A 24,744-nucleotide genomic window follows, 5' to 3' on the forward strand; every position below is an offset into this window, starting at 1 on the left:
AAGACAGATTTAATCTCATTTTAAGTACCAACGATGATTCGTTGACACATATATTGAAGTAGATGTATTTAGGTTAATACTATTACATCAGAATGAGCTTAAATGCGCATAAAAAAAATAATGTTTCCTTGTGTAACACGCTCAGTTTTCCGCTGTGGTGTGTTTGGTTTTGTAGGCGTTGACTGAACTTCAGTTCCCTATTTATACCAAGCTGCTGAAGAAACACTTTTCTGCTCCTGCACTAAAAAGCTCTGTGAAGGAGTTGGCTTGAAAATATCTGTAGATGTTTTTGGACATGCGCAGATGGGAGATGCCATATTGGAACGGGGGCAGCAGCAGCAGCTGAAAGACGTCGCTGCTCGCGTTGCTGTGCTCGGAACGAGGAGAGACGAGAGAGGAGGGAGAGGAGAGAAAAAAAACACAGAGGGGGTCTCGGAGAAGGAGAGGCGACAAAAAAAACTTGGGACAGGTAAGACAGACAGGTGACGGCTCCTGCGCTCCACTGAGGCTTTTCCGTGCTCGCTGCGTTTTGTTATTTGCGCTGTGTCGCCGAAATAAACACGGGGAGAGTAATTTTTCTGCTCATTTTCACGCTGAAGTGCTCTCGAGGCGGTTTCTGTAGAAACGACAGAGTCGCGAGCGTTCGTTCACGAGCCCAAGTTGTTCAAAGTGTGTCTCACGCGCTGTAATTAACAAGCTTTCACCGGCGCAGAACACGCTGTGTCGTGGCACTCGTGGTAATTCGGTTTATTGCGTTGTTTTTCCTCAGTGTTTATGTTTGTCATGTAATTAACTGCTGTGGAAATTATGTGAAATTTAATAAAACGTACGAAAACCCCGCAGAGACGCGGCGCAAATGTTATTTTAAGGTGTTTTTAATGTTTAGAGACCACGACGCATTTTTTGTTTGATGCAAACACGATTCACGAAGTTGTTTTTTTTCGCAAATTAAACGTTAGAAATGACTTATCGCCGATGAGTCATGTGGGATTTTTTTTCGTCACCTTTAAGTGCGTTAAACAAGCCATCGGAAAATACCGGACACTGCCAAAATGTCAAACCACTTTCAACATGGCGGGTTATATGGTGTTTCAGGGGGAAAAACTGCGCCTTAAAATCTTTGAACGAGGAAAAAATAAAACGACGGCAGATAACGCGCCCGGTTCGGTTTCTTTTGATGGATACACACGAGGTTTAATCAATTAAATTCGAAGTGTGCATTTGGCGATTCCGTGGGAGTTTTTTTCCGCTGCAGTTTTGAGTGTGCAAAGTACATGACCGGAGTGCCAGAGCCAGCCTGCCTGCCTGCTGCTCGGCTACACCCCTCCACAGCCTCATCTTCCTTATGTGCACGTTTCCTCTTTCACTTTTATCCAAAAATGCTCTGGTTCACACGATACGTCTGTTTCTAGATTATATTTATCAGATTATTATCGTTTTTCAGGATGATTTAATTCCACTTTTTGCCTGCGTGCAATCTTAGATTATTATGTTGATGATTTCACAGTCGGACGAGATATTTTTTTCCCAGTTTATTGTGCCTCTTTGGGTACATTTGCACTGATTAAGCAGATAATTGGATTAATCCGCGCGTATCTGTTTAATTATTTCTGTTTTTTTGCGAGCGGTCTGCAAATCCGGGGTTTTTACAGCTTTGCATTATTCGAGGATTCCTCCTCCAGATTAAACTCGTCATCATAATGACCAGAAACAATAAAGACTGCACGTTATGGAGCCGACAGTAGACGCTCATGTGCAATGAATAAATCATGTTTTTAGACTTCTTCTTGTCGCTCCAAAGATGTTGTTTTTTTTTTGTTTTTTTTACACGGAGCTGCGAGTGGGGATGTGAGCGCAGGCTTGTACATAAAGAAAATGCAAGAGTACTTTGAAGGGGGAAAAATGATAACGTGACCATAAAGGTAAAATATGATCCATTTTCCCCACAGTATGAATCCTGCTGCACATTATTGATGGTCTGCAAGAGCAATCCAATGGTCATTTTTTGAATCATTTAGCTGTTTTTGATTAGGCTTTGTATGTTAATCTTCTTCTTAACGTTTCAATCACACAGTGAGCTTCATGAAAGAGAGAAGGAAAGATATGAGAGAGAGGAGGAGAAAGAGGAGGTCACTTTACAGGAAATAATGAAGTCAGGATTTTTCTTTCTTTCTTTCTTTCTTTCTTTCTTTCTTTCTTTCTTTCTTTCTTTCTTTCTGTACTGCTTTTATGCTTTCTTGCTTTCTTCAGCAGTTTAGTGGAGTTTTTCAAAACACACCAGAACTTCACTGGTCCACAGAGTTCAGTCAACTCACTAAATTAAGTTTCCAAAAACAAAAACAAAAAACAAAAAAAAACACATGACCAGCATGCATTGTTTGAGATTTAAACGTCTCTTGAGACCCTTCTTTCTTATAGGTTGAATCAATATCAACTTTTTAAGGTCAAAGTTTTTAAGGTCAAAGTTTATGAAGAAATGAGGTCAGCTGATTTCCCAGCATGCATTGTTTGAGTGTTAAAACCCTGCTGTGACCATTTTTTCATAGTCTGAATAGACATCAAGTTTATTTTTGACTAGAAAAGCTTATTTGCCTTGAATCATTGCTGTTACTGTAATTTGTTTTTTCAAATTCAGTCAACATAAAATTTTAGGGCAACAAGTTGTTTCTTTTTCCTTCCTTTCTTTCTTTCTTTCCTCTTTTTTGTCTTCCTTTGTTTCATAAACATCATACAGGAATTTAGTGGAATCAACTAATCTGAAGAGTTGTTGGTTCAATTCGATATCGAAAGTGCGACTGAATTAATATCAAGTTTACTTGACTGGAAAAGTTTGTTTAGAATCATTACAAAAACTTTCAGTTTCAAATTCAGTCAACTTAAGATTTTAAGGAACCCCAGACTTTTTCTTTCTTTCTTTCTTTACAATAAAATATACAGGAATCTAATGGAATAAATTAATCTTTTCTCATTAACTACTCATTCAAGTCAAGTAAACTTAACTTAAAATTTCTCACATTTATTTTCAGAATTATTATTTATTTTCTTATAAATGAGTTCTTTTGACTTGAAATGATGAGTTGAATGAATGTCCCATACAGAGTTCAGTCAACTCATTAAATCAAGTTGAAGAACTGAGAAAATGTGACAGGAAATTACATTTGTAATGTTCATCAGCTTGACTGAAGAGCTGTTGGTCCAACTTAACATCTTAAGTATGACTGAATTAAGGTCAAGTTTATTTGACTAGAAAAGTTTATTTGCTTTGAATCATTACAAAAAGTTTTAAGTGCACATTCAGTCATCTTAAAATTGTAAGCACAAACAAATGTTTTCTCATTAATTTAACTTAAATATATAGGTTTTATTCATTCAAGTTAAGAAAACCTAACTTTAAATGTTTTTGTCAGAACATTTAAGAACTTACAAATATGAGTTCTTCTAAACTGAAGTAAAAGAAAAGAAGATTAGTTATTTAGAATCATTATGAAATTTCCACAACTTGTCTTTTCCAGTTCAGTCAAGACACTAACTTTTAGTTTATTCTTTCTTTGTTCCTTCCTACCTACCTACCTTCCCTCCTTCCTTCCTTCCTTTCCTCTGTCCTGCTGTTGGCAAACTAACTCTCGGCCTGTATTTGAATAAAGAAAGGACTTAGGCAAATATCAGATTTAACGTCTCACGCTTTCAGAGGAAGGAGAGGTCTCAGAGCTGCAGGTTGTGTTGTACATGTTTATGTGTGTTGTAGGAAGTTATTTTCCAGTCATTGATGTTCAAAAAAAAAAAAAAAAAAACAACTCTGGGCTCGCTGAGGGAGTTTCCCCTCTTCTCCCTGGCTCCTGCACTGTTTTCTTCTCCTGTTTTTTGTGGTCCACCAGGGGCAGTTGCTGCTTGCACTTCATCATTTTATAGTTAGCTGATCTCAGCGTGCATCACAGGCTGTCGTAATTGGGCATGAAAAACACAGGCTGCATTGTGTACTCATCTATGTTAAAAACTGTAGGAATCAAGGAAGAAACAGAGGACAAATTGTTATATCTAGGCCTCCCGTTGCCAAGAGGAAACAACTCTTGGATGGCTCCAAAAGAGGAGAACCTAATAGGCAGTAATGCAATAAAACCCGAGCCCATGCAGTGGTAGTTAATCTCCTAAATCCCCCATTAAATCTTTGGCATGGATGGGTTTAGGGGAAAGGCAGGAGGACAACATGTGGATGCCCAGCGCCCCACCAGGGGCTAATCAATAAAAAAAAAACAAAAAAAAACCCCTCAATCTGAGAGCACGGGGGCACAAATGTCCTGCGTCTGAGATTAACTCTCCCAGACCGGCTTAATCCCTCGCTGCCCAATCTGGGCTGTTTCCTCCAGGACGCTGCAGGCCAGTAAGCTTCAAGTACAAATGTTAAACTGCTCCAGAAAGTCAGAGATAAAGACCGAGTCAAACACTCGACATTGACAGGCACTTTCAGGACAAAAGCGTGTGGAGAGTTTTCTGTCCCTGAGGGTTATAAAACTCGTTTAACCGGCGAAGGATCGTGGCTCTCACGGGGAGCTGAAGATGATAAAAGTCCACTTTTTAATTTTATTTTCTGGCTCTGATTAAGTGTCGTGGTAGTTTTTTTTTTTTTTTTTGACTATTTTGAGAATTGATCAGTCATTTCAGCCATTTTTCAAGCAGAAATGTCAAACATTTCCTGGTTCCTGCTTCTTAAATGTGAGGATTTGCTGCTTTTATTTGTCATTTATGAGAATAAATGAGGAGTCTTTGGGTTTTGGACTGTTGGTTGGACAAAAGAAGCAAATTTTTTGGCATTTTATAGACTAAACGATTAACAACTGTATAAATAAATAACTGTCAGTTGCAGCCTTGTTTTGTAGTAAAGATACAATCCTCTTGTTTCCCGATGGCCTTAAAGGGGCAGTTGACCCCAAAATCCAAAACATATTTTGACTTCTACCTGTATTCATGACAGACCGTGATTAGAAATGACATTTTTATACCGTTTAATCTCTCACCTGCTTATCCCTCTAGATCAGTGTTTTCCAACCCTGGTCCTCAGAGCTCACTGCCCTGCATGTTTTAGATGTTTCTGCTCCAACACGCCTGATTCAAATGATCAGGTTGTTGTCAGGCTTCTGCAGAGGCTTGATGACGAGCTGATCATGTGAATCAGGTGTGTTGGAGCAGAGAAACGTCTAAAACATGCAGGACAGTGGCCCCTGAAGACCAGGGTTGGAGAACACTGCTCTAGATTATTTTGGTGTCAGTTGGACTTTGAGAAACTGGGACAAACATTGTTTTTCCACCATTTTCTGACTTTTTACAGACCAAATGATTCTTTGATTAATCTAAAAAAAAAAAATGATCTGCATAAATAAATAATCAATGATCATTAGTTGCAGCCCGAGTGTTTGAAATGTCAGAAAGTAGAAGCAAAATGTTCCCAGAGCGCGAGGTGATGCCATCAAATTGTTTTTCTCAAAATATTCCCGGTGCAACAGTATAAAACTCAAAAAGGCATCAGATATGAGAGGCTGAAACCAGTGAATGTTTTGCTGTTTTTGCCTCATAAATAACTCATCATTTTGGTGTGAGTTGCAGAGTTTTGGAGATATTGGATGTCTGCCTTGTCCAGAATGTAATGGAACTAGATGGCAAACAAACAAAAAAAAAAAGTACATTTGACTATCATGGCCTGGTCACTCAAGATAATCCGCAGACTTTGCTGTGAGCAGTTTCATGTAGGAACTGTTTTCTTTCTGTGGTGGAAAGAAAGTAAAGTCAACAAAAAACATGAAAGCAACACTTTTGTTTTTGCTCCCATTTTTCATGAGCTGAAGTGAAAATCCTCAGTCTTCTTCTGTGCACATAAAAAGTTTACTTCTCTCAAGGTTTGTTCACAAATTAGTAAGAATCGGGGTTAGTGAGCAGTTCTCCTTTGTCAGGATAATCCGTCCACCTGACAAGTAAAGATGCTGATTAAACAGCAGGATTGTTGCACAGGTGTGTTTGGACTGGTCACAATAAAAGGACACTCTAAAATGTGCAGTTTTATCTTGATTTGTTGAACCAAACTCCATTCTAAAAGCAGCTGATTTATTGCAGGACAGTGTTTTTTCACTGTAAAAACTTGACTTCCACCATCAGTGAGACTCTTTTCTGATTCCTTTCCATCTACAGGCGCAGTCGACACACGTCATTTACTCAGTAACACCATTAACTAACCTGTGTTTGGAGCAGACTTGTACTTCTGCAGTGCCTATTTTCACCTAAAGGGAAGTGTGGTCATGGGACGTGACAATAGCCATAGCTCAGCACCTAATAAATGTCTGAACAAAATTTTAGAGAAATAAATCTTTTGTGTGCACAGAAGAAGTAAAAACAAAAGTGTTGCATTCATATTTTCATCGAGTACATTTTCTTTCCACCACAGAAAGAATTTTTTTCCTCCAGACAATGTCTTTATTGATTTTTCTTTGTAGAAATAACAGCGTTGCTCTGCAATATATTTCAGTGTAAGTTTTTCCTTTAACAAACAGCCAGATCCCACCCTCCATCCCCAAGTGCACGCATGCGTTCCCTTAGTGCCTCTTTTGCATTTAGAGCACAAATCAGTATAAAGCATGTGACAAAGTCAATACAAAATACAATTCAGTGGTATCTTTAATAAAGCAAAGATATCCCATGTATGTTAAAGTCACATCATTGCACTATATTTTTCAAACTATTCCTCTATCCCCCTCTGTGCTCTGACTTTTCCTCCTGCAAAAGCTGCACAGAAGTCGTCTCAGATTTTTTATTTAAACACAAAAACAAAAGTTTTGCGTTTATATTTAGGTTGAGCAGGCTATAGTTCCTCCATGAAACTTTTCACAACAAGGTCTGCAGATCATCTTAGCAACTCACACCAAAACTATCTAGATGGATAAACAGCACTACAGGTAAGAGGAAAAATATGTATTGTCCCTTAAACCTCTTCAAACCCGCTGGATCCAATCTCAGACACACCCAAAGAAAATCTATTTTACAGGCGCCATAATGGGAAAATCTGTTTTTTTAAAATGCCTATGCACATAAATGTGGGTCGGCTTTGTGTCTTACGAAATGAGAGCATTCTTCAGCACCTCAGGGAACTCTATTAACTTGATAAGAAAAAATGAAATGTGTGACCTTTAAAATTCCAGAGGACATCCAAAAGTTTGCAAAGACAATAAATATGTCAGGGTGAGTTTTAGGGAAATGAGCAATGCTGCTCATAAGTATTTGTACAATGACTAATTTCCTGTTTTTCGGGTCTGAACTCCATCCATCCAGCACTTTGGGTCTAAAATGAAACAACTTTCAGCCTCGAGCTTTTTCTAATGTTGTTCACATCTGTATTGAGTAATCAGTGTGGGACCTGCAGACCCCTTTTTTAAAAAAAACAAAACACATTGCCTTCAATTTCTGGACAGTGCAGGAGGACAATGACAGGGCTTCAGTTCCTCCACTTTTCATCTGGCGTGGTTGTTAAAACCCTCAAATTAAAGCTCAAAGTTTAACCGCAAAGTCTTTGTTTCGTTTTATTTCAATTCAGTGTGCTGGATGGAGCCAAAACACACAATAAAAAATCTCTTTGCCATGAATGCAAGGGCTGCAGTGGATGCACGACTGGTGCGAGACGTCCATTTAGGCTGCAATTAACTATCATTTTCATTATTAATTCATTGGTTGATTATATTTTTGATAAATATATTAAATCGTTTAGTGTTTTTAGGGATAATCGGTGTATTACCTGTTCCTTTTCCTCCTTTTCAGTTTTCTCTGTTTTATATTAAACTAAATATCTTTAAGTAGCGCAACAAAACATTTAGAGACATCACCTCGGACCCAAACCCTTAAAATATGGAATGTATAATGCTATAAAACAGAAAAAAACAGCTAATTGTCACATTTCGTCAGTCTTCAAAATGTCAGAAAACAGTGAAAAAGTTCCCAAAATCCAAAGTGAGATTGTCAAAGTATTTGTCTCCTGTGATCGAGAGTCCAACACCCTAAAAACACATTTGAGAAGCTGTTTTGCTCTTTTTGCTTGATAAAGAACTGATTTTCTGCTGCCCAACTAAATGAGTCATTGGCTGACTGTTTCAACATGATGTAACTGTAAAATCAGGGGTTTTAGTGGATCACACAGTCGTCTAAAGGTCAGAAAATAGTGAGAAATGCTCCCGGAGCTCAAAGTGACATCTTCAAATTGCTCATTTCATGTGATCAACTGTCCCAAACTCTAAAAATATTCAAAGCACTATGTTATAAAACAGAAAAAGCAGCACATTTGAGAAGTTGGGACCAGTGAATGCTTTGCAGTTTTTGCTTAAGTCATTTGCCAGCTGTTTCAGCATCAATTTCTGCTTGATGTAACTATGAAATGTTGGGTTTTAATACGTCACTCAGTCTTGAAAATGTCAGAAAATAGTGAAAAAGTTCCCAAAACCCAGGGTGATGTCTTTAAATTGCTTGTCTCATGTGAAAAAGCAGCAAATTATCACATCTGAGAAGCTGTAACAAGTGAATTTTTGCAATCTTTACTTGATAAAAAACAGATTTTCTTCTACTCGAGTAATTGATTCGTTGGCTGTTTCTACATGATGTAATTAGAAAATCTGGGGTTTTAGTGGGTCACGCAGTCTTTTAAAGATCAGAAAATAGTGACAAATGTTCCCAGAGCACAAAGTGACGTCTTCAAATTGCTCGTCTCATGTGATCAGCAGTCCCGAACTCTAAAAATATTCAATGTGCAATTATATAAAACAGAAAAAGCAGCAGATTTGCTGCATTTGAGAAGCTGGAACCAGTGAATGTTTTGCCATTTTTTTTAAATATGTCACACAGTCTTTAAAATGTTTGAAAATAGTGAAAAAGCTCCCAAAGCCCAGGGTGATGTCTTTAAATTGCTTGAAAAAGCAGCCAAGTGTCACACGTCAGAAGCTGTAACAAGTACATTTTTGAAATTTTTTACTGATTTTCTGCAGCTCAGGTAATTGATTAATTTACTGATAGTTTCAACATTAATTTCTGCTTGATTTAACTATAAAATCTGTGTGTCAAATAGCTTTTCTGGAGCGTTGGAGCAAGCAGATGCAGAATATTCATCTACCTAACAGCCACTTGAGGGTAATTTTAAGAGAAAAGCCAGGTTCAAGAGCTGCTGCTGCGAACTCCTCGTCGCTCTGTTTGATACCGGTGTTTGAGTGCACTTTAATGAGTTCTAATGAGCGCTGTAGAGGAGCTGCGTGCTGACGACAGCGATGTGTCAACGCCGCTGAAGATTGCGGGGCACTTAGGCAAAGAAGCGCCGATAGGCTGCGAGGGAGGAGAAGGGCAGTGGACGGCGTCATGTGAGCCAAATTAGCTCAGCTTGTTGTTTACGCAATGGATGTTTGCTGGAGCCACTGAGGGACGTCAGGGGTCTGTGTGGTGTGTTGGGGGGGTGGCACACACACACACACACACACACACACACACCCACACACCCACACACACACACACACACACACGCAGACTGTCGCTGCCTCTGTAGCCTCACAGTTCTGTAAATACACTCAGCTCAAACAGCAGCTGAGAGCGGTATATGTGTGTTTTCATTTTCTCTGGATTTAAAGGGTCTTTTGGACGCGGGAGTCTGTTTTCCTCAGAGGATTGTGGGATTTTCACATTTTTCATCTCATTCTGTCTCTTCTTTCCACTGCCTCGGGATGGTTGTCTCTGTAAATCACAGAATAAGGATATTTTCTTCTTCTCTTTTGGATATTTTCTTTCCAAACTTGAGAGCCTGATCCTGGTTTTTGTTCTTGGCTCGATCGAGGATCGATGTGTGACGCGCGGCGGCGTGCCTCTGCGTTAATTGCCAGGTTGATGAAAGTGGGTGGAAGTTGAGGAGTGAGTCATGAGTGATGTGACTGCATGACCTACTGTAGGACCAACCGCCAGGCAAGTGACAAACAGGGTCTGTTGTTGTTGTGAAGTTGATTTTGTCGCGCTGATTATTCACAAATAAGCCAGTTTTCAATGGATGTTCGCCTCCTCTTTCATTTTGTTTTTAAGTTATGCCCTTTTTTGTCTCATGTTTCAGACAGAGCAGGAATAATGCACGGCTGCAACTAATGATTTTCATTATCAGTTAGTCTGTTGATCGGTTTCTCAAGTCATTTGGTCAATAAAATGTCAGAAAAAGGTTGAAAAATATTGATCAGTGCGTCCAAAAGCCCAAGATGACGTCCTTAAATATCTCATTTTGTCTACAACCCAAAGATATTCAGTTTACTGGAATAAAGACCTAAAAACAGAAGAACTTTGACTTTTCTTCCTTAAAAAAAGACAATTAATTGATTATCAAAATAGTTGCTGACAACTAATCGATTACTCGTTGCAGCTCTAGAGTAGTGCTGCAGCTAAGGCCAGTGTGAGAGAGAAAATATAATGTGTTTTTTGAACATGAAAGCATGTAAACCTATTCTTCAAGAAACCCAAAATAAAAGTATGAGCTTGAAAACGAGCAGAATATGTCCACTTTAATAATTAATTTAGCCTTAGCCTTTAAACTCCACTGCTAGTCTGGAGTTGGAGTTCAGTGACAACCTGCCAAACTCCATCAATATTTTGCTTAATTTAACAGTTAAAAACATCTACAGCTTCTATAAGATTATTAATGATTTCCTTACGACACAAAAACAGACTCTTACTCATTTGGTAAACATTCGGCATCAATTTGAACTCTAATTAATGTGAAAGAGGCAAACAAAAACATTATTATTCTGGTAACTTAACATATGTCTTTGGTCTCTGTTGACACATCATAGTCATTTTATGATTTATTACAGTAAATTTATTACAGATTTCTCCTTTACTTTTGAGGGATCACAAAGCAAAAAAGCAGGAAACAGCTGCTCTAAAGACAATAGAATTGTACTTGCAAAAAAAAGTAAAGAAATATAATATTAACAGTTAACTTGTCATGAGAATTCATATTAATAGACCTCTGCCTTTATGTTATTCCAATGCCCATTCTGACAAAGAAACATTTGCTAATTGATAGGTTAATTATCTTAACTAATGACCTCATTAGTGAGACTGATTGTGTTACTATATCATGGTGATTAAAGGCACATTAGACAGCTCAAGTCCCTCTTGTATGAATGCATATTCATGCTCAGATTTCCTCCTTTACTGAGCATTATTCTGCATTTTTCTCCCTCCTCGGCTGCCTGGATGAATATTTCCAAGTCGCGCTAATTTGTCTGCCTGTTGTCTCGCTCATGTCATTCCAGTTTTTCTACTTTGTCGGGCTCTGATTGGTTATCTCATGGAGTTCTGCTGTGGTATGCAAATACAGGCGAGCCGGCAGACAATATGCATAACCTCATATTACAGCACGCAGGCTGGAGAGGCAGAGGCTGGTCTGCAATTAAACACAATAACAGGCTTTCTGCTCGCCTCTAATGATGCTGTAAATTAGTCTGAGTGTTGAAAACTGCAAGATCTTTGTTTCTGGTTTCTTTTTTTACACTTCTTTGCTCTGGAGATCTCGTCCTTGGAGCTCGTGTTGGTTAAGTTAAAGTTTCAGGAGGTGACGTTCTTCTCTTTTTCTAACCGCCCACTTCTTCTGTTGTTTATTCTAAAGAAACTGGAATTGCAAAATGCATCATTTCCTGCCTGCTAGATTAGTTTTCCAGGGAAATTCTTACCAAATAGTGGGTGTTTTTTTGTGTCAAAGCTTTCATGAACTATCTTTAGTCTCTATCTTTCTTATTGAACTGACAAGTTGGAGAGAAGCAAATCAGGCTGTTTTTCCTCAAAATGTCACAGTCCGTTTCGGAATATTTGAGCATTATTAGATAAATCAGCACATTAACTCTGTTTATCTTTTCTGTGTCAGGGGTAAACAAGGAGAGTGAGAGATGCAGTGAAGGAGAAGAAGAAGAAGAAGAAGAAGAAGAAGCGACACACCTCAGGTCAAAGGTTTACGCTCGCCAGGACGTGGAGGTGCAGGATGCAGTCTCGCATGCAGGAACAGCCGCTGGCCCTCACTGCGGTGAAGTCACACTATCCGACCAATGGGAAAGAAGAGGAGGTGAACACAGGTGAGGAGGTCTTGCTTTACAAAATATATCTGTGTTGAGAATTTGAGAAATGATTCCTAACGCTCCAACAAGAATGTTGGCCCAGTAAGTGGTGATAACGTCATAAATGTGCCACTCTGTACAACAACATAAACACACGTCAGTTCTTTGATGCGGGCGTTTATCGCTCAGGCACGTCTTGTTTCTCTGATGCATCCTCGCCTCAGAATGAATACAGGACAAAGAGCATCAATAAATTATGCAGCATGTTGTCATACAAACAAATGAAAATACAAAATGACTCCTCTTGGCTACTTGTCTTGAAAAGAGGTTTAAAGTCCTTGAAGTTCCTTTAAAATATTTTTAGGGTCCTTTGAAAGTTTTTTGAAGGTCCTTTCGTCTTTTGAAAATCTCTTGGAGGTCCTTTGGAGGTCTCTTGAAGGACTCCTTTTGAAGATCCTTTTTTGAAAGTTGCTTAGAGATCCTCTAAATTTTTCTTGAAGGTCCTTTTAAAGTATCTTAAAGGTCCATTTGTCTTTTGAAAGTCTCTTGAAGACGCTTTAAAAGTTTCTTGAAGGACCTTTGAAAGTTTCTTGAAGAACCTTTAAGAAACTTTCAAAAGGACCTCAAGAAAAGTTTAGAGATCTTTTACTTTTCTTGATGGTACTTTTAAAGTTTCGTAAAGGTCCTTTCATCTTTTGAAAGTCTCTTGTAGGTCCTTTGAAAATTTCTTGAATATCCTCTTTTAAACTTTTCTTGAAGGTCTTTTGAAACTTTCTTAAAAGTCCTTTCATTTTTTGAAAATCTCTTGAAAGTCCTTTAAAAGTCTCTCGAAGGACCTTTGAGAACCTCTGGAAGATCCTTTAAAGTTTTCTTGAAAGTCCTTTGAAAGTTTCTCGATGGTCCTTTCATCTTTTTGAAGGTCTTTGAAGGTCCTTTGAGAGTCTCTGGAAGATCCTTTAAACTATTCTTGAAGTTCCTTTGAAAGTTTCTTCAAAGGGACTTCACTATCTGCTTTTGCTTCGGATGTCATCATAACTTGTATGAATGAAAAACAGCAGAGCACCACAGACAGAGAAGAAGAAGCTCTGAAGAAACATCATATTTACCTGTCACACATTAGTTTTTAAAACTTACATTTTTAACCTTACAAGTGAATTGTTTATTTATTTACTTATTTATTGCATGAAATTATGTTACTTACAAACTTATGATGAACACAGAGGGTTTATGCAGCAGAGAAGAACACTCTGAGCACGTTTCATGAGCTTATTCTCCTCTGTCGATTTTAATTTTAAAACCCAAACAACAGAAGTTAATTATTTATTTATTTGTAGTTATGTAACACCTTTCTGGCACGCGGCCTGGCAGCGCTAACCAAAAGGTAAACAAACTGGTAGTTCACCACACAACGGGCGTGCATGAACAGATATGATGACTTTATAGTTTACATCTTTACATGGATACACAGGAACTGGAGTTTAAAAAAAAAAAAGTTTTTAGTGACCCAAAGCTCTTGTTTGCATGTGTAGAGGCAAATATGCGTTTTCAAAAACGCCTGTATTGTTGACAAGATCTAAATGTGGCCTGGGTGGTTCCACAAAGTCGTCCTCATCAGATCAAAAGATCGGTATGCCTGATAAAAAATGAATGAAAGTGTGTAAAAGGAATCTTTCTGTCGCCAAAAGCAGAAAAAATTTATAGTTATTCTGACTGTTTAATGCTTTGTAGATTTGCATTTTTTTGCAAATGTGGGCATCAAACACTTAACAGATTAACTATAAACTTTATTGTCCAAAATTAAATCACTGAAACACTGAAACAGTATATGTTCACTGATGTTTTTAATAATAATAAATAACGATGTACATGAAAAACACAAATATAACAAAATATACAGTCCTATATTAAACTAGAATGAAGAAAAATAATTGAATGTAGATAACCTGCTGCTCACAAAGCTAAAAAAAGAAAGAAAAAGTATTATTCTCTGTTAGAATAAAGAAAAAAGTTTTTTTTATTGGAGAATTTTGGACACTGATATGTTTGGCTCTACTTTATATGATATGTGATTTGATTAATTTGGCTTTGTTGTTTCCAAGAGTCCACATATAAAACATTTAAGCGTACAACAGTTAATAAATAAACAAAACATAATTAATTACACACATGTGATTTGCAAACATGCGTGTTAACAGAGCGTTTAATGAAAAAACGTGGGTTTTTAAACAGTTTTAAACGCACAGAGTGGGAAAGACTGCGTGTGGTGTGTTTTCTATGTAAACCTGCACAGTGGCGGTGTTTTGACAGAGACCATTGCACATCAGCCCATTGAGATTCGCCGCTGGCCAACATCCCAGCGTTGACTCATGTCAGTTCTCCAGAACATCAGTGTTTTCATGACAGTCAGTGTGTGCATCAGCACATCCCAGGAACTCCACTGTGACTTCTTTTCTTTCCGTCTGTGTGATGCTCAGTGTGTCACATGCGTTGATTGGCGTGCGTCACAGGTGACGAAAAGTTTTATGTAGCGTGTCACTCTGACTGTTTTTCCTTCTTCCATTTGGGCTGAATATGTTGTGAGTTTTGGCACTACAGTTCCCATCATGCAACATTACACTTGCAAGTATGAAGCCAGTTAGCTGCACCTGTTTTTTAGCTTTTATGTCTTAACTCTTTGACGGATCTCAGGGTTTCTGCAGGTCTGGTTTTGAATTTAGTTTCCTCAACAACAAGTTATTTAAAAGTTTTAAGTTTAATATTTTCCTTCGCCTGGTTATAAAAGCATAATGTTTCTGTTCATTATGTGATTAAAAGCTGTAATAACAAGTGTTAAGTGAGAGTTTCAGTCAGCACCACCAGACCTGCAGAAAACATTGTCACTACTGCTAGCTCAGATAGCTGGGAAGCTCTTTGTCTCACACGAATTTAAAGGGTAATTCTGGTATTTTTAAACCCAAGTCCCATTTTTTTAACATATTTTTTGGGTCTAATGGCTAATAAGCACAAACAGTTTTGGAATTGGTCAAGCAGACTTTTTCCGGCAGCCCTTTTTGACAACTGAAGACATTACGTCACGCTGTTCAAAGTCTCAAGACTCCTTGAACACATCAGTGTGCAGCAGAGTAAATTATTTTGTCATACCTTCCTGACATTTCTCTGGGGTGTATAGTATATGACGGCATTTGTGTAAAAAAACGAACCAACCGACTCAGAAAAGTCCTGCTGGGTTTAAAACTTTAATGAGAAAATAGGAAATAAGGGCTCAGGTTTAAAAATATCAGAATTACCCTTTAAACTGACTTAAATGAATGACTCATTCTTTAATTGAAAAGTAAAGCACGTTGATTCCAGCTGTGTGTGTGTGTGTGTGTGTGTGTGTGTGTGTGTGTGTGTGTGTGTGTGTGTGTGTGTGTGTGTGTGTGTGTGTGTCTGAGTGTTGCTGATGCAAAGACGAGAGCGAGGAGACTTTACAACCAGCAAACCCCATCAAAACAGCAGCTTCCTGCAGTCTCCTCTCATCACACACACACACACACACACACACACACACACACACACACACACACACACACATGCAAGAGAGTTCTACCTAGAACCCAGCATAAAGGGTTATACTTGGAACCTCTGTGGAAACGTCCACCCAGAACCCCCATGAGAGGTTCTAAAGGAGGACCTTTCCATTGTACAATGGTTTTATCTAGAACCCTCTTTCGGGGTTCTATCCAGGAACTTTCCACCTTCTAAGGGAGCTAATGAGAACCCATCCGGGAGACTCTATCAAGACCCCTTTAGAGTTTTATTTAGGGTGGGTGGAACCTCAACCCTTCTGGAAGAACCCTTTTTGAATCATTATTTCTAAGAGCGTGCCTCAAATGTATCAGCCTCCCGCGGGCAAAATGAACAGTTCTCACCTCCAGGAGAAACATTAGTGACATTACATAAGACACACACACACACACACACACACACACACACACTTTCTCTCCAGATAATTTCCTGGTGTGTTTTGGCGAGATCAGTTACATGAACACAGCATCACAACAGATTTAATTGCTACCCGTTCGCTCTCCAAAGAATAAATTTCACATTTCGCCTCGAGACATTTGAGCCCGTTCTGTCCTCTGATGATTGACGGCCAATTGTGTTCCTCCAGATGCAGAGTCCGTGGAAGAGGAGGCGGAGTTTAACTGGGAGGAGTACATGGAGGAGACGGGGGCCAACGGCGCCCCCCACACCACCTTCAAACATGTGAGTGTCTGCGTATGATCTTCACCTCGCGCTTTAATCCCGTCCCCGGGTGATCCTTTAAACACAGCCATCATAGATAAGCACCACATGCAGAAATCCTTTAACGACACGCTGGAGAACGCCAGGAGCCGACATCACAGCGCTAATGCTGCTCAATACGGCGTTCTCATTGGCTTTGTTCCCACATGACGCACAAGTTGTTAGACGACCTTTGCCGGTTTTTCAAAAACACAATTGAGGGTAATTACTGAAGCACAAAAGAAAACTATACAGTGGATTAAAATCAGCGGCACATTGTTCTGTTCTCTTCTTCTGAGGAACGTTATTTAAAATATTTCCTCATAATAAACGTGACAGAAACATAAACAGTGGATCAAATATTCATTAGACCTTTATTTTAACTCACCGAGGTCATTTATAATGTAGCTGGATTAAAAAATAAACAGAAGTTCCAGTCTATCTAGAACCCACCAGAGGGGTTCTACCCAGAGGACTTTTATATTTCAAGGGTTTTATCTAGAACACAGCCAGGAAGTACTACAATTAACCCCATTACCTTCTAAGGGTTTTATTTAGAACCCACCGAGGGTATTCTGTTGAGAACCTTTTTATATCCGAAGGGCTTCATTTAGAACCCATCCAGGGTGTTCTGCTGAGAACCATTTTATGTTCCAAGAGCTTTATCTAGAACCCACCTAGGGAGTTCTACAGAGAACCTTTTATATCCCAATGGTTTTATCTAGAACTCACCAAGGGGGTTCTATCCAGAGGACTTCTAGATTTCAAGCTAAAGCACATCTAGGAGGTTCTACCAAGAACATGTTTATATTCTAAGAGTTGTATCTAGAACCCTATCATATTCCAAGAGTTTTATTTAGAACCCACCTTTGGAGTCAAACTGAGAACCTTATATTATATCCCAAGGATTTCATATAGAGCCCACCCAGGGTGTTCTACAGAGAACCCTCTTATTCCAGGAGTTCTTATTAGAGCCGACTTAGGGGATTCTATCAAGAACCTTTTTATATCCTTTTTTATATTTCAAGGGTTTTGTCTAGAACAGAATCAGGGGGTTCTACTGAGAACATCTTTACATTCTAGGGGTTTTATCAAGAAATCACACAGGGTGTTCTACCGAGAACCCTTTTATATTATAGTACAAAGAACCCTTGAGGACAGAGTTTCCTGTTGAAGTTGTCGGACGACCTTTGCCGGTTTTTCAAAAACACAATTGAGGGTAATCACTGAAGCGCAAAAGGAACGTTATTTAAAACATTTCCTCATAATAAACATGTCAGAAACATAAACAGTGGATCAAATATTCATTAGACCTTTATTTTATTTTACCTAATTTACAGTGTAGCAACGTAAAAAAAAAATAATAATAATAATAATAATAAAAGCTCCAAGATACAAAGAAACACCAATAAGAAGGTTACATAAAAATGGCAATAAAATAAAAACAATAAATGCCTCAATAAAACAATAAAGTAAAACAAAGCAGTAAAGCAAAGTCCTTGTAATTCACGTTCTGAGGACTGCATTTTAAATTTCATCATCCCCGGTCTGTCAACTTCTTAACTCTCAAACAGGGTTGAAAAATAAACTCAACAAACTATACCGTAATTAATTTAACTGAAACTCAAAACTTCTGTGTCAAAGTCCTCTTCATGCCGTCGGGAATAAAATCCTGCGACACAAAAACTGAAAATCCTGGTGGGAAAATACTGACTGCAAAACTAGAATCAGCCTTAAAATGATGCAAGAACAACAGTTGAATTAAATAAATACATTTTGTCCGGTTAGGGCCTGTCACGCTGATAACCGGCCGGTCGATCGATGCATCCCTCCTGCATTATCAAAGGTCTCTCTCTCTCTCTCTCTGCTGCGAGTCTGCATCACACTTTTATCAACTTGTGGTTTTAATTATAGATGGACAAGTCGATATTCGCTGGTCACTCCTCAAAGATCGGACCCCTCCTCCCTACATGCACGCACAACCACCGAGAGACCCATTTACACACTGCAGCAACACACACGCATTACACACACGCCGGGGCCGAGGGCCACACCGGCTTCTGTACATAAACAAAGGTCAGCAGCTCGAACTCCAGTATAAACTTCCACAAAAAACAAAACAGCTACAGCGTCTCATCACCTGCTCTTACTTCAAATGAGGATTTGCGTCCACACGCCATCTCTTAACTGTTGCCCGGGGTTACACAGTTTAGTCCGACGGCGCCCAAACCTCTGGAAACAGCCGTGTTAGCAACACAGCAGCGCCAAACCAACAGGATAAGCTGCAGAGCGAACACTAACACACCAACACAAACACAGCAAAACTCACAGCTTTCCTGTTTGAAGTCGGGTCCCAACAGCTGGTGTTTATCCGTCGTGGAGCTCGAACCGATACTGGCAGGCGCTCGTAAAGACAGCAGTCAGACGGAGTAAAATCCGCACACGTGTTGCCGTCAAAAACAAACTTTTTGTCCAGTCAGCTCTTCTGTCGTCTGAGGCTGGAGGCTGAGGTGATGACGTAAATGTTCAAGTAAATGTCCAGTGAACGGCTGCATGAAAAAAGAAAAGTCATATTGCAATTATTTTGACCGAAACTGTGATTACGATATGCAGATGACTAGTGGGGATGATCATTTTTGCATTACAATTTAAATTTTTACTGAAAAAAATAATAAAAATGTGACGGTGTAACATTAACCTGTAATCTTTCATTTGGAGATTTTGCAATTCAATTCTGGTTCTGTGATTTGGATGTTGCACTTGCAGCCCTACTCTGCTCCACTCTTAAAACAATGGAAAAACCAGTGAGCTGACATGTCTGCACAGCAGTCTGTTCTTAAAATGACGTTACATTCTGGTGAATAAGTCAGTCTCTAAGTTATAAAAAACTTTAACACCCCCCCCCCCCCCGCACACACACACGGAAACTGGTTTAGACTAGAGGCGATGTCAGCGTTCAATTCTCTCTGCTATTACACAAAAAGTGTTTAAAATCAGCAGTTTTTTTTTTCTTTTTCTGCAGAATCACACCAAAGTCTGTGTTGCAAAGTAAAAGGCGAAAGGCAAATTACTGCATGTGTGAGCCTCGACTGTTCAGCTCGATCTTTATCTCTCCTGTCTGAGTCAGGAAACAGCTGAAATTCTGCAGAAAAATGACTCATCAGACGTTTTAAGAAATAGAGCACAACTGGTTTGAGACGTAATCGGCGTGATCGGATCTGATGGAACAGAGAGAGTAAGGATGTGGCAGAGGTACTTTCTTTTTTTCTTTTGACCGTGCAGACCAGCTGTGCTCTGCTCAGGTTCGCTGGGCTGAAACTCGTATCTGACGGCAGAGCGGAGCGAAGCGCAGCCTGCTGAGGTGGTTCAGACAGACGGGCAGTCCGTCACAGTCCGGGTCGGCTCAGAGGTCGGCAGAGCCGCAGGTTGCCGTCACCGCCGACCGAGCCGCCCGTTTAAAGTGTCGGGCTCAGCTGCTTAATCTCTGCCTGCTGCCGCTGTGAAGGAAGCTCACAGGGCGATAGAGACATCACAGCAAAACAAAATCCATATGATCAGCAAACTGGTTTTCCAGCTAAATGCTAAACGATATTCAGAAGAATTGCTAAAATGATGCAAAGTTACTTTGTAAGGCAAAGCTGAGGTCGATGGAATATTTTTTTTGCTTTTCTTTGTTATTTATGACAGTCTTTGAGTTTTGGACTGTTGGTTGAAGAAAAGAAGAAGTTTGAAGGTGTCATGTGTTGAACATTTCACTTAAATTTGTGGGGGGTTTTTTGGCAATTTATGAGTTTGTTGCAACACACAACAGTAAAGATTTAACGAGCCCAGGGCAAGTAAACTACCATGTTGGGCAAGTAAATCTGGCAACTCACTTTCCTCACCCTACAAGTGATAAAAAATAATTAAAACATTTTGATAATCAGTCGATCATTAAAGTAATTCTAGAAAATGCTGTTTCAGCCGCTCAAGTATGGAGATTTCCTGCTTTTCTTCGTTTATCATCATATTAAAATGAATATCTTTGGGTTTTAGACAAAAAAAAGAAACTATGATGGACATTTTCAATTTTTTAATGCCTTTTTAACCCTTTTAGATCACTTCCCTGCTCATGTTGTGCACCTATACCACAAACAAATTATGACATGTGCTTCTGTGGGTTTTCAACCAATAATATCATGACTTCCACCCAGTGATCTCTCTTTTACTTTTAGCGGCACAGAGCTAACATTATCAATGTTTAAATCAAATTCCTCCCAACGCTACATCCTGCCTGCCTGTCCTGTTTCACTCACTTTCATCCGTTACAAAACGGAAGCTAGATTCTCTTGAAATGCTGTTTTCGTCTGGGCTTTAAGGAGGCACTCCGCTAATTTTATGTCAAAGTCAGTTGACAAAAAAAATGTTGAATGTTCACAGCTGTACAAAGCTGTCTTTGTCATGTCAGAGAAAGTGATCGTAAAGTCATTTGAGTTTTCTCGGCAGGGGTTTGTGTTGAACAAAAAGGCCGCAGTGCAAAGTGGACGCAAATGCATGGGTGTTAATCAGTTAGGGAGGGTTTAACGAAAGGGAAGTTTAAGGGAAGTCCAGTGTTTCTGCAGCTTTTTGCAGCAATTTCTGATCTTTCTCTCAAAAGTCCCTCAACTTTCCAAAAATCCAACACTGCGGTTCCTCTTCAATGCAGTTTTACCTCATTGAACTTTATTTCAAATTCTGTTTGAGATTCCAAAGTTTCAAAGCAGGACGGCTAGAATATTTCTCTTTGGTGGTTTAAACGTCCTGTAAAACTTCAACGCAGGTTTGGGACTCGCTGATTGAAATTATATGAGACAAAGCTGCTTAAGATTTTGCAGGAATTAAAGACAACACACAGGCATCTGAGAATTGTCATTTTGCAAAAATAGAAGAAACTAAAATATGAATTCAGGTGTGGTAATGCCGCCAATCTTGACAGACGCTTTGAGCTGCAGGATCTTGACGAGTTGTTTGTTTCCCTGCGACAACTTGAGTGGATTTCCCTCAGTTGGGATTTTTCCTCCTGTGCATTTGTCTCCACTTGCTTTACTGTTCACATTTGTAAGTGTCTTTTTCAAATGTGGATAATCCACCAGGCCGATTGGGCCGGTGTGTGTGTGTGTGTGTGTGTGTGTGTGTGTGTGTGTGTGTGTGTGTGTGTGTGTGTGTGTGTGTGTGTGTGTGGGCGGGGTTCTGACCTCTAGGAACCTCCAAAACTCCTGGTCTCTGGCTGGTCTCATCCTGTTGTTGCCCCTCCTGCAGAACCTCGAGTCGCTGCAGCGCTGCGTTCACAGACCTGAGGCGTGAAGTTTGTAAAATACTTCATTAATACACACGCAAAATAAAGTAATCAGTAACTTTCAGTCACATCACAGCTTTTGTACATACCCAGTGTCACGGTTAGCTTGCAGGACCTCCGCACGCTAAATTACTCTGAGAGAATTCCACATTTACCACTACAGCGATGTGATACTGTTACCCCCGGAAAATATTAAATACTAACCTTCAGTAACAGTAGGAGGAAAGTTTTCATCCACTTTGTTGTCACAACGGCTGAAACCTAGAAAATAAAACCTTTGAGAGCAATGATAAAGCTTTGATTTTATTAAAAGAAGGATAAAATTAGATTTTAAGATTAATTAAAAAAAAAGGAGTGTGAGACCAGTAAGCTAGCCAGTAAACACACCCACATGAAGGTCTGTCAGCGAGAGGGTGGAGGAAAGGGTGTGACCTGGAGGATATGACATCACAGATGCAAAAAATTTAGATGCTCTTCTCATGGCATTTACAAAAAATAAAAAAAACAGCCCGTTACCAAACAAATGCAAAGCCCTCGCCTCCATTAACATGTTACATCACAGCAGAGGGCCAGATGGGCGAGGGCAGTTGATCCTGGACGCGAGGTCTTTATCCTCCGTGTTTGACCAACGGAGCAGCTGTCTGTCAGAGGTGTAGACGTGTTCCCGCCGCCGCCGCCACTGGCGGTAGTGATTTAGGATTTAAAGAAGTGTGTCAGCGTTACAGTTTCTTACATCACTCGGAGCGATGGGCGTAATAAGGGCGAGATTAGAATATGTGGGTTTGTCTGAGCGAGGCTTGACGTCGGACAGAGCTATCTCTGTGTGTGTGTGTGTGTGTGTGTGTGTGTGTGTGTGTGTGTGTGTGTGTGTGTGTTGGGTGGTGATGTTGAGGTCTCTTGGGAAGCTAAATTGCCTTGTTGGTAAGTGGATTGAGTCACTGGGAAGCAGACCATGAATTCCCCAGAAAAATGTGATTCAGTAAAGTGCAGCCCTCATCTCCCTCCCTGTGTGCGCCTGGTCAAATTGAAACAGTGATTTCTCTTGGGCCTGCACACACACACACACACACACACTCACACACACACACACACACTCACTCACACACAGGCTGCCCGTAGCTCTCTTACATAAGCCAGCCGGAGTGATACAGCACGTTTGCATTGTTGTAGCAGGAAGTCACGGGGCCATTTGTATTGTGTTTATTTCTAAGATGTTGGCTTTTTCCATTCACTCGCGAGTGTGTGCGTTTGTTCGAGCGTTGAATGCGAACATCCTGTTGGGCTTGTAGCGTTCTCAAGACTTGTACAGCGGCCTGTGGCTATGGTGGAAATGCATTATCCTGTGGTGCATTCACTGTTGCACAGATTTATCGGTTCTTTCTCTGCGCGGGGACACGCTGAGAGGCTGTTGTTCCGTTTGTTTTTGAGAGGCTCGTTGATTTGACTTGATTTTGTACTAAAACTCACATGTACCTGCTCAACACTTAAAGGGATAGTTCTGATTTTTTTTTAAGTGTGGCTGCATGAGGTACTTGTCCATAGTCAGTGTGGGAACCCTTTTTGGTTCCTGGTAGAACTCTTCATAAAGGTTCCACTGAACCCTCTTGCAGAAAAATCTATATTTATTTATTCTGTAACTAACAAATAAATGTGCTAACTAGAACCATGTACAGTTCTCCGGCTTGTCCCCAAAAGAGAAACTTTTTTGGTACTTGGTTAAACATTTTATAAAAGTTCCACTTGGAACCCTTACAGAGTTCTGCCTAGAACCCAATGTACAAAAGGTTACACCTGGAAACATCTGTGAAATGTATCAAAGAACCCCCGATGAGAGGTTCTAAAGGAGAGGCTGTCTATGGTGCAGTGGTTACACCCAGAACCCTTTCTTGGGGTCCTGTCCAGAACCTGTCCAGCTTCTAAGGGTGGTAACAAGAACCCACCCTGGGGGTTTAACCAAGAACTTCTTTACAGTCTAGAGGTTTTATCTAGAACACATCCATGGGGTTCCACAAAGAACCCTTCATGTGTCAAAGGTTATATTACAGGGGGTTTTAATAGAACCCACTCACTGGGTTCTACTGAGAGCCTCTTTATATTCCAAGGGTTTCTTCCAGAACCAACGCAGACGTTCTTCTGAGAACCTCTTTATCTTTCAAGGGTTTTATCTAGAATCTACCCAGAACTCTTTTATGGTACAGAGAACCTTTGATAAAAGAGTTGTTAAAGGTTTCCAACAGTCCAAAAAGGATTCTTATTGGAACCCTTGATTAAACCTTTTCTCCTTCAGAAGAAAATGGTTCTGGGCAGAACCTCAGCCCTTTCAGGAAGAACTGTTTTGGAACCCTTATTTTTAAGAGTGAGCTGTGGAGCATTTTCACCGCTTTGTGTTGCTGTCAGACGAAGCCAAATAACAAAGCAACCAAACTCCATTGAGAAAATCAGTAATTTTACATCACAGAACACAGGAGGTTTTGGTCTACTGTTGCCTCAATTTGTTAGTTAGTTTGCGTGATTTTGTGACCCGTGTGTTTTAAAGGGTGAGTTCAGCTTCACTAAAGTCACACAATAACACAAACAAACTCACAGATCAAGGCAGCAGTAGACCAGCAACTCCTGTGTTCTGTGATGTTAAATTACTGTTTTTCTAAATGGAGTTTGGTTGCTTTGGAGAGAGCAACATTTGGCTTGTTTAACACCAGTTTGTCAGACAGTAAGGTAAAGCAGTGAAACATATTTTTATTGGGCGGTGTGTGCCTCCATGCCCGTCTGTTATTAACTGAATTAATTTGAATCTCAAGCTTAAGACACATCGATGGGATCATCAGAGCCTTTTATAATCCTCTCCTGCAGTCACACAAGACAGTAAACAACTGTTTTCACAGGCTGTGTGTTACTTCCTATTAACTGACCTTTAAGTGTAAAATTAGTGGAGTTCCCCTTTTTATCTTCTCTGTCTCCTTGTTTGTGAATGTATTCTGAAAGCACTGAAAGCGATCTCCAAAATAATGTTCCACTACATCAGTTTGGCCAAAATCATCTTTTTAGTTCAGAAATGAAAGCAGCACA

At 39.7% G+C, this 24,744-nt stretch overlaps 1 protein-coding gene across 1 annotated transcript in view; it reads left to right on the forward strand.

Annotated features, from left to right (window-relative positions):
* Window positions 1-283: 283 nt before the first annotated feature.
* Window positions 284-24,744, forward strand: part of sfmbt2 (Scm like with four mbt domains 2) — a 68,746-nt gene continuing 44,285 nt past the window's right edge. The window contains exons 1-3 of the mRNA XM_084711507.1: window positions 284-469; window positions 11,912-12,116; window positions 16,252-16,346. Coding sequence (XP_084567633.1) covers window positions 12,026-12,116; window positions 16,252-16,346 — 186 coding nt within the window. The 5' untranslated portion in view covers window positions 284-469; window positions 11,912-12,025. The remainder of the gene's footprint in view (window positions 470-11,911; window positions 12,117-16,251; window positions 16,347-24,744) is intronic.

The sequence above is a fragment of the Lutjanus erythropterus genome, chromosome 22 (genome assembly GCF_056507025.1).
Source record: "Lutjanus erythropterus isolate fLutEry1 chromosome 22, fLutEry1.hap2, whole genome shotgun sequence".
In the NCBI taxonomy this organism is placed as follows: Eukaryota; Metazoa; Chordata; class Actinopteri; order Lutjaniformes; family Lutjanidae; genus Lutjanus; species Lutjanus erythropterus.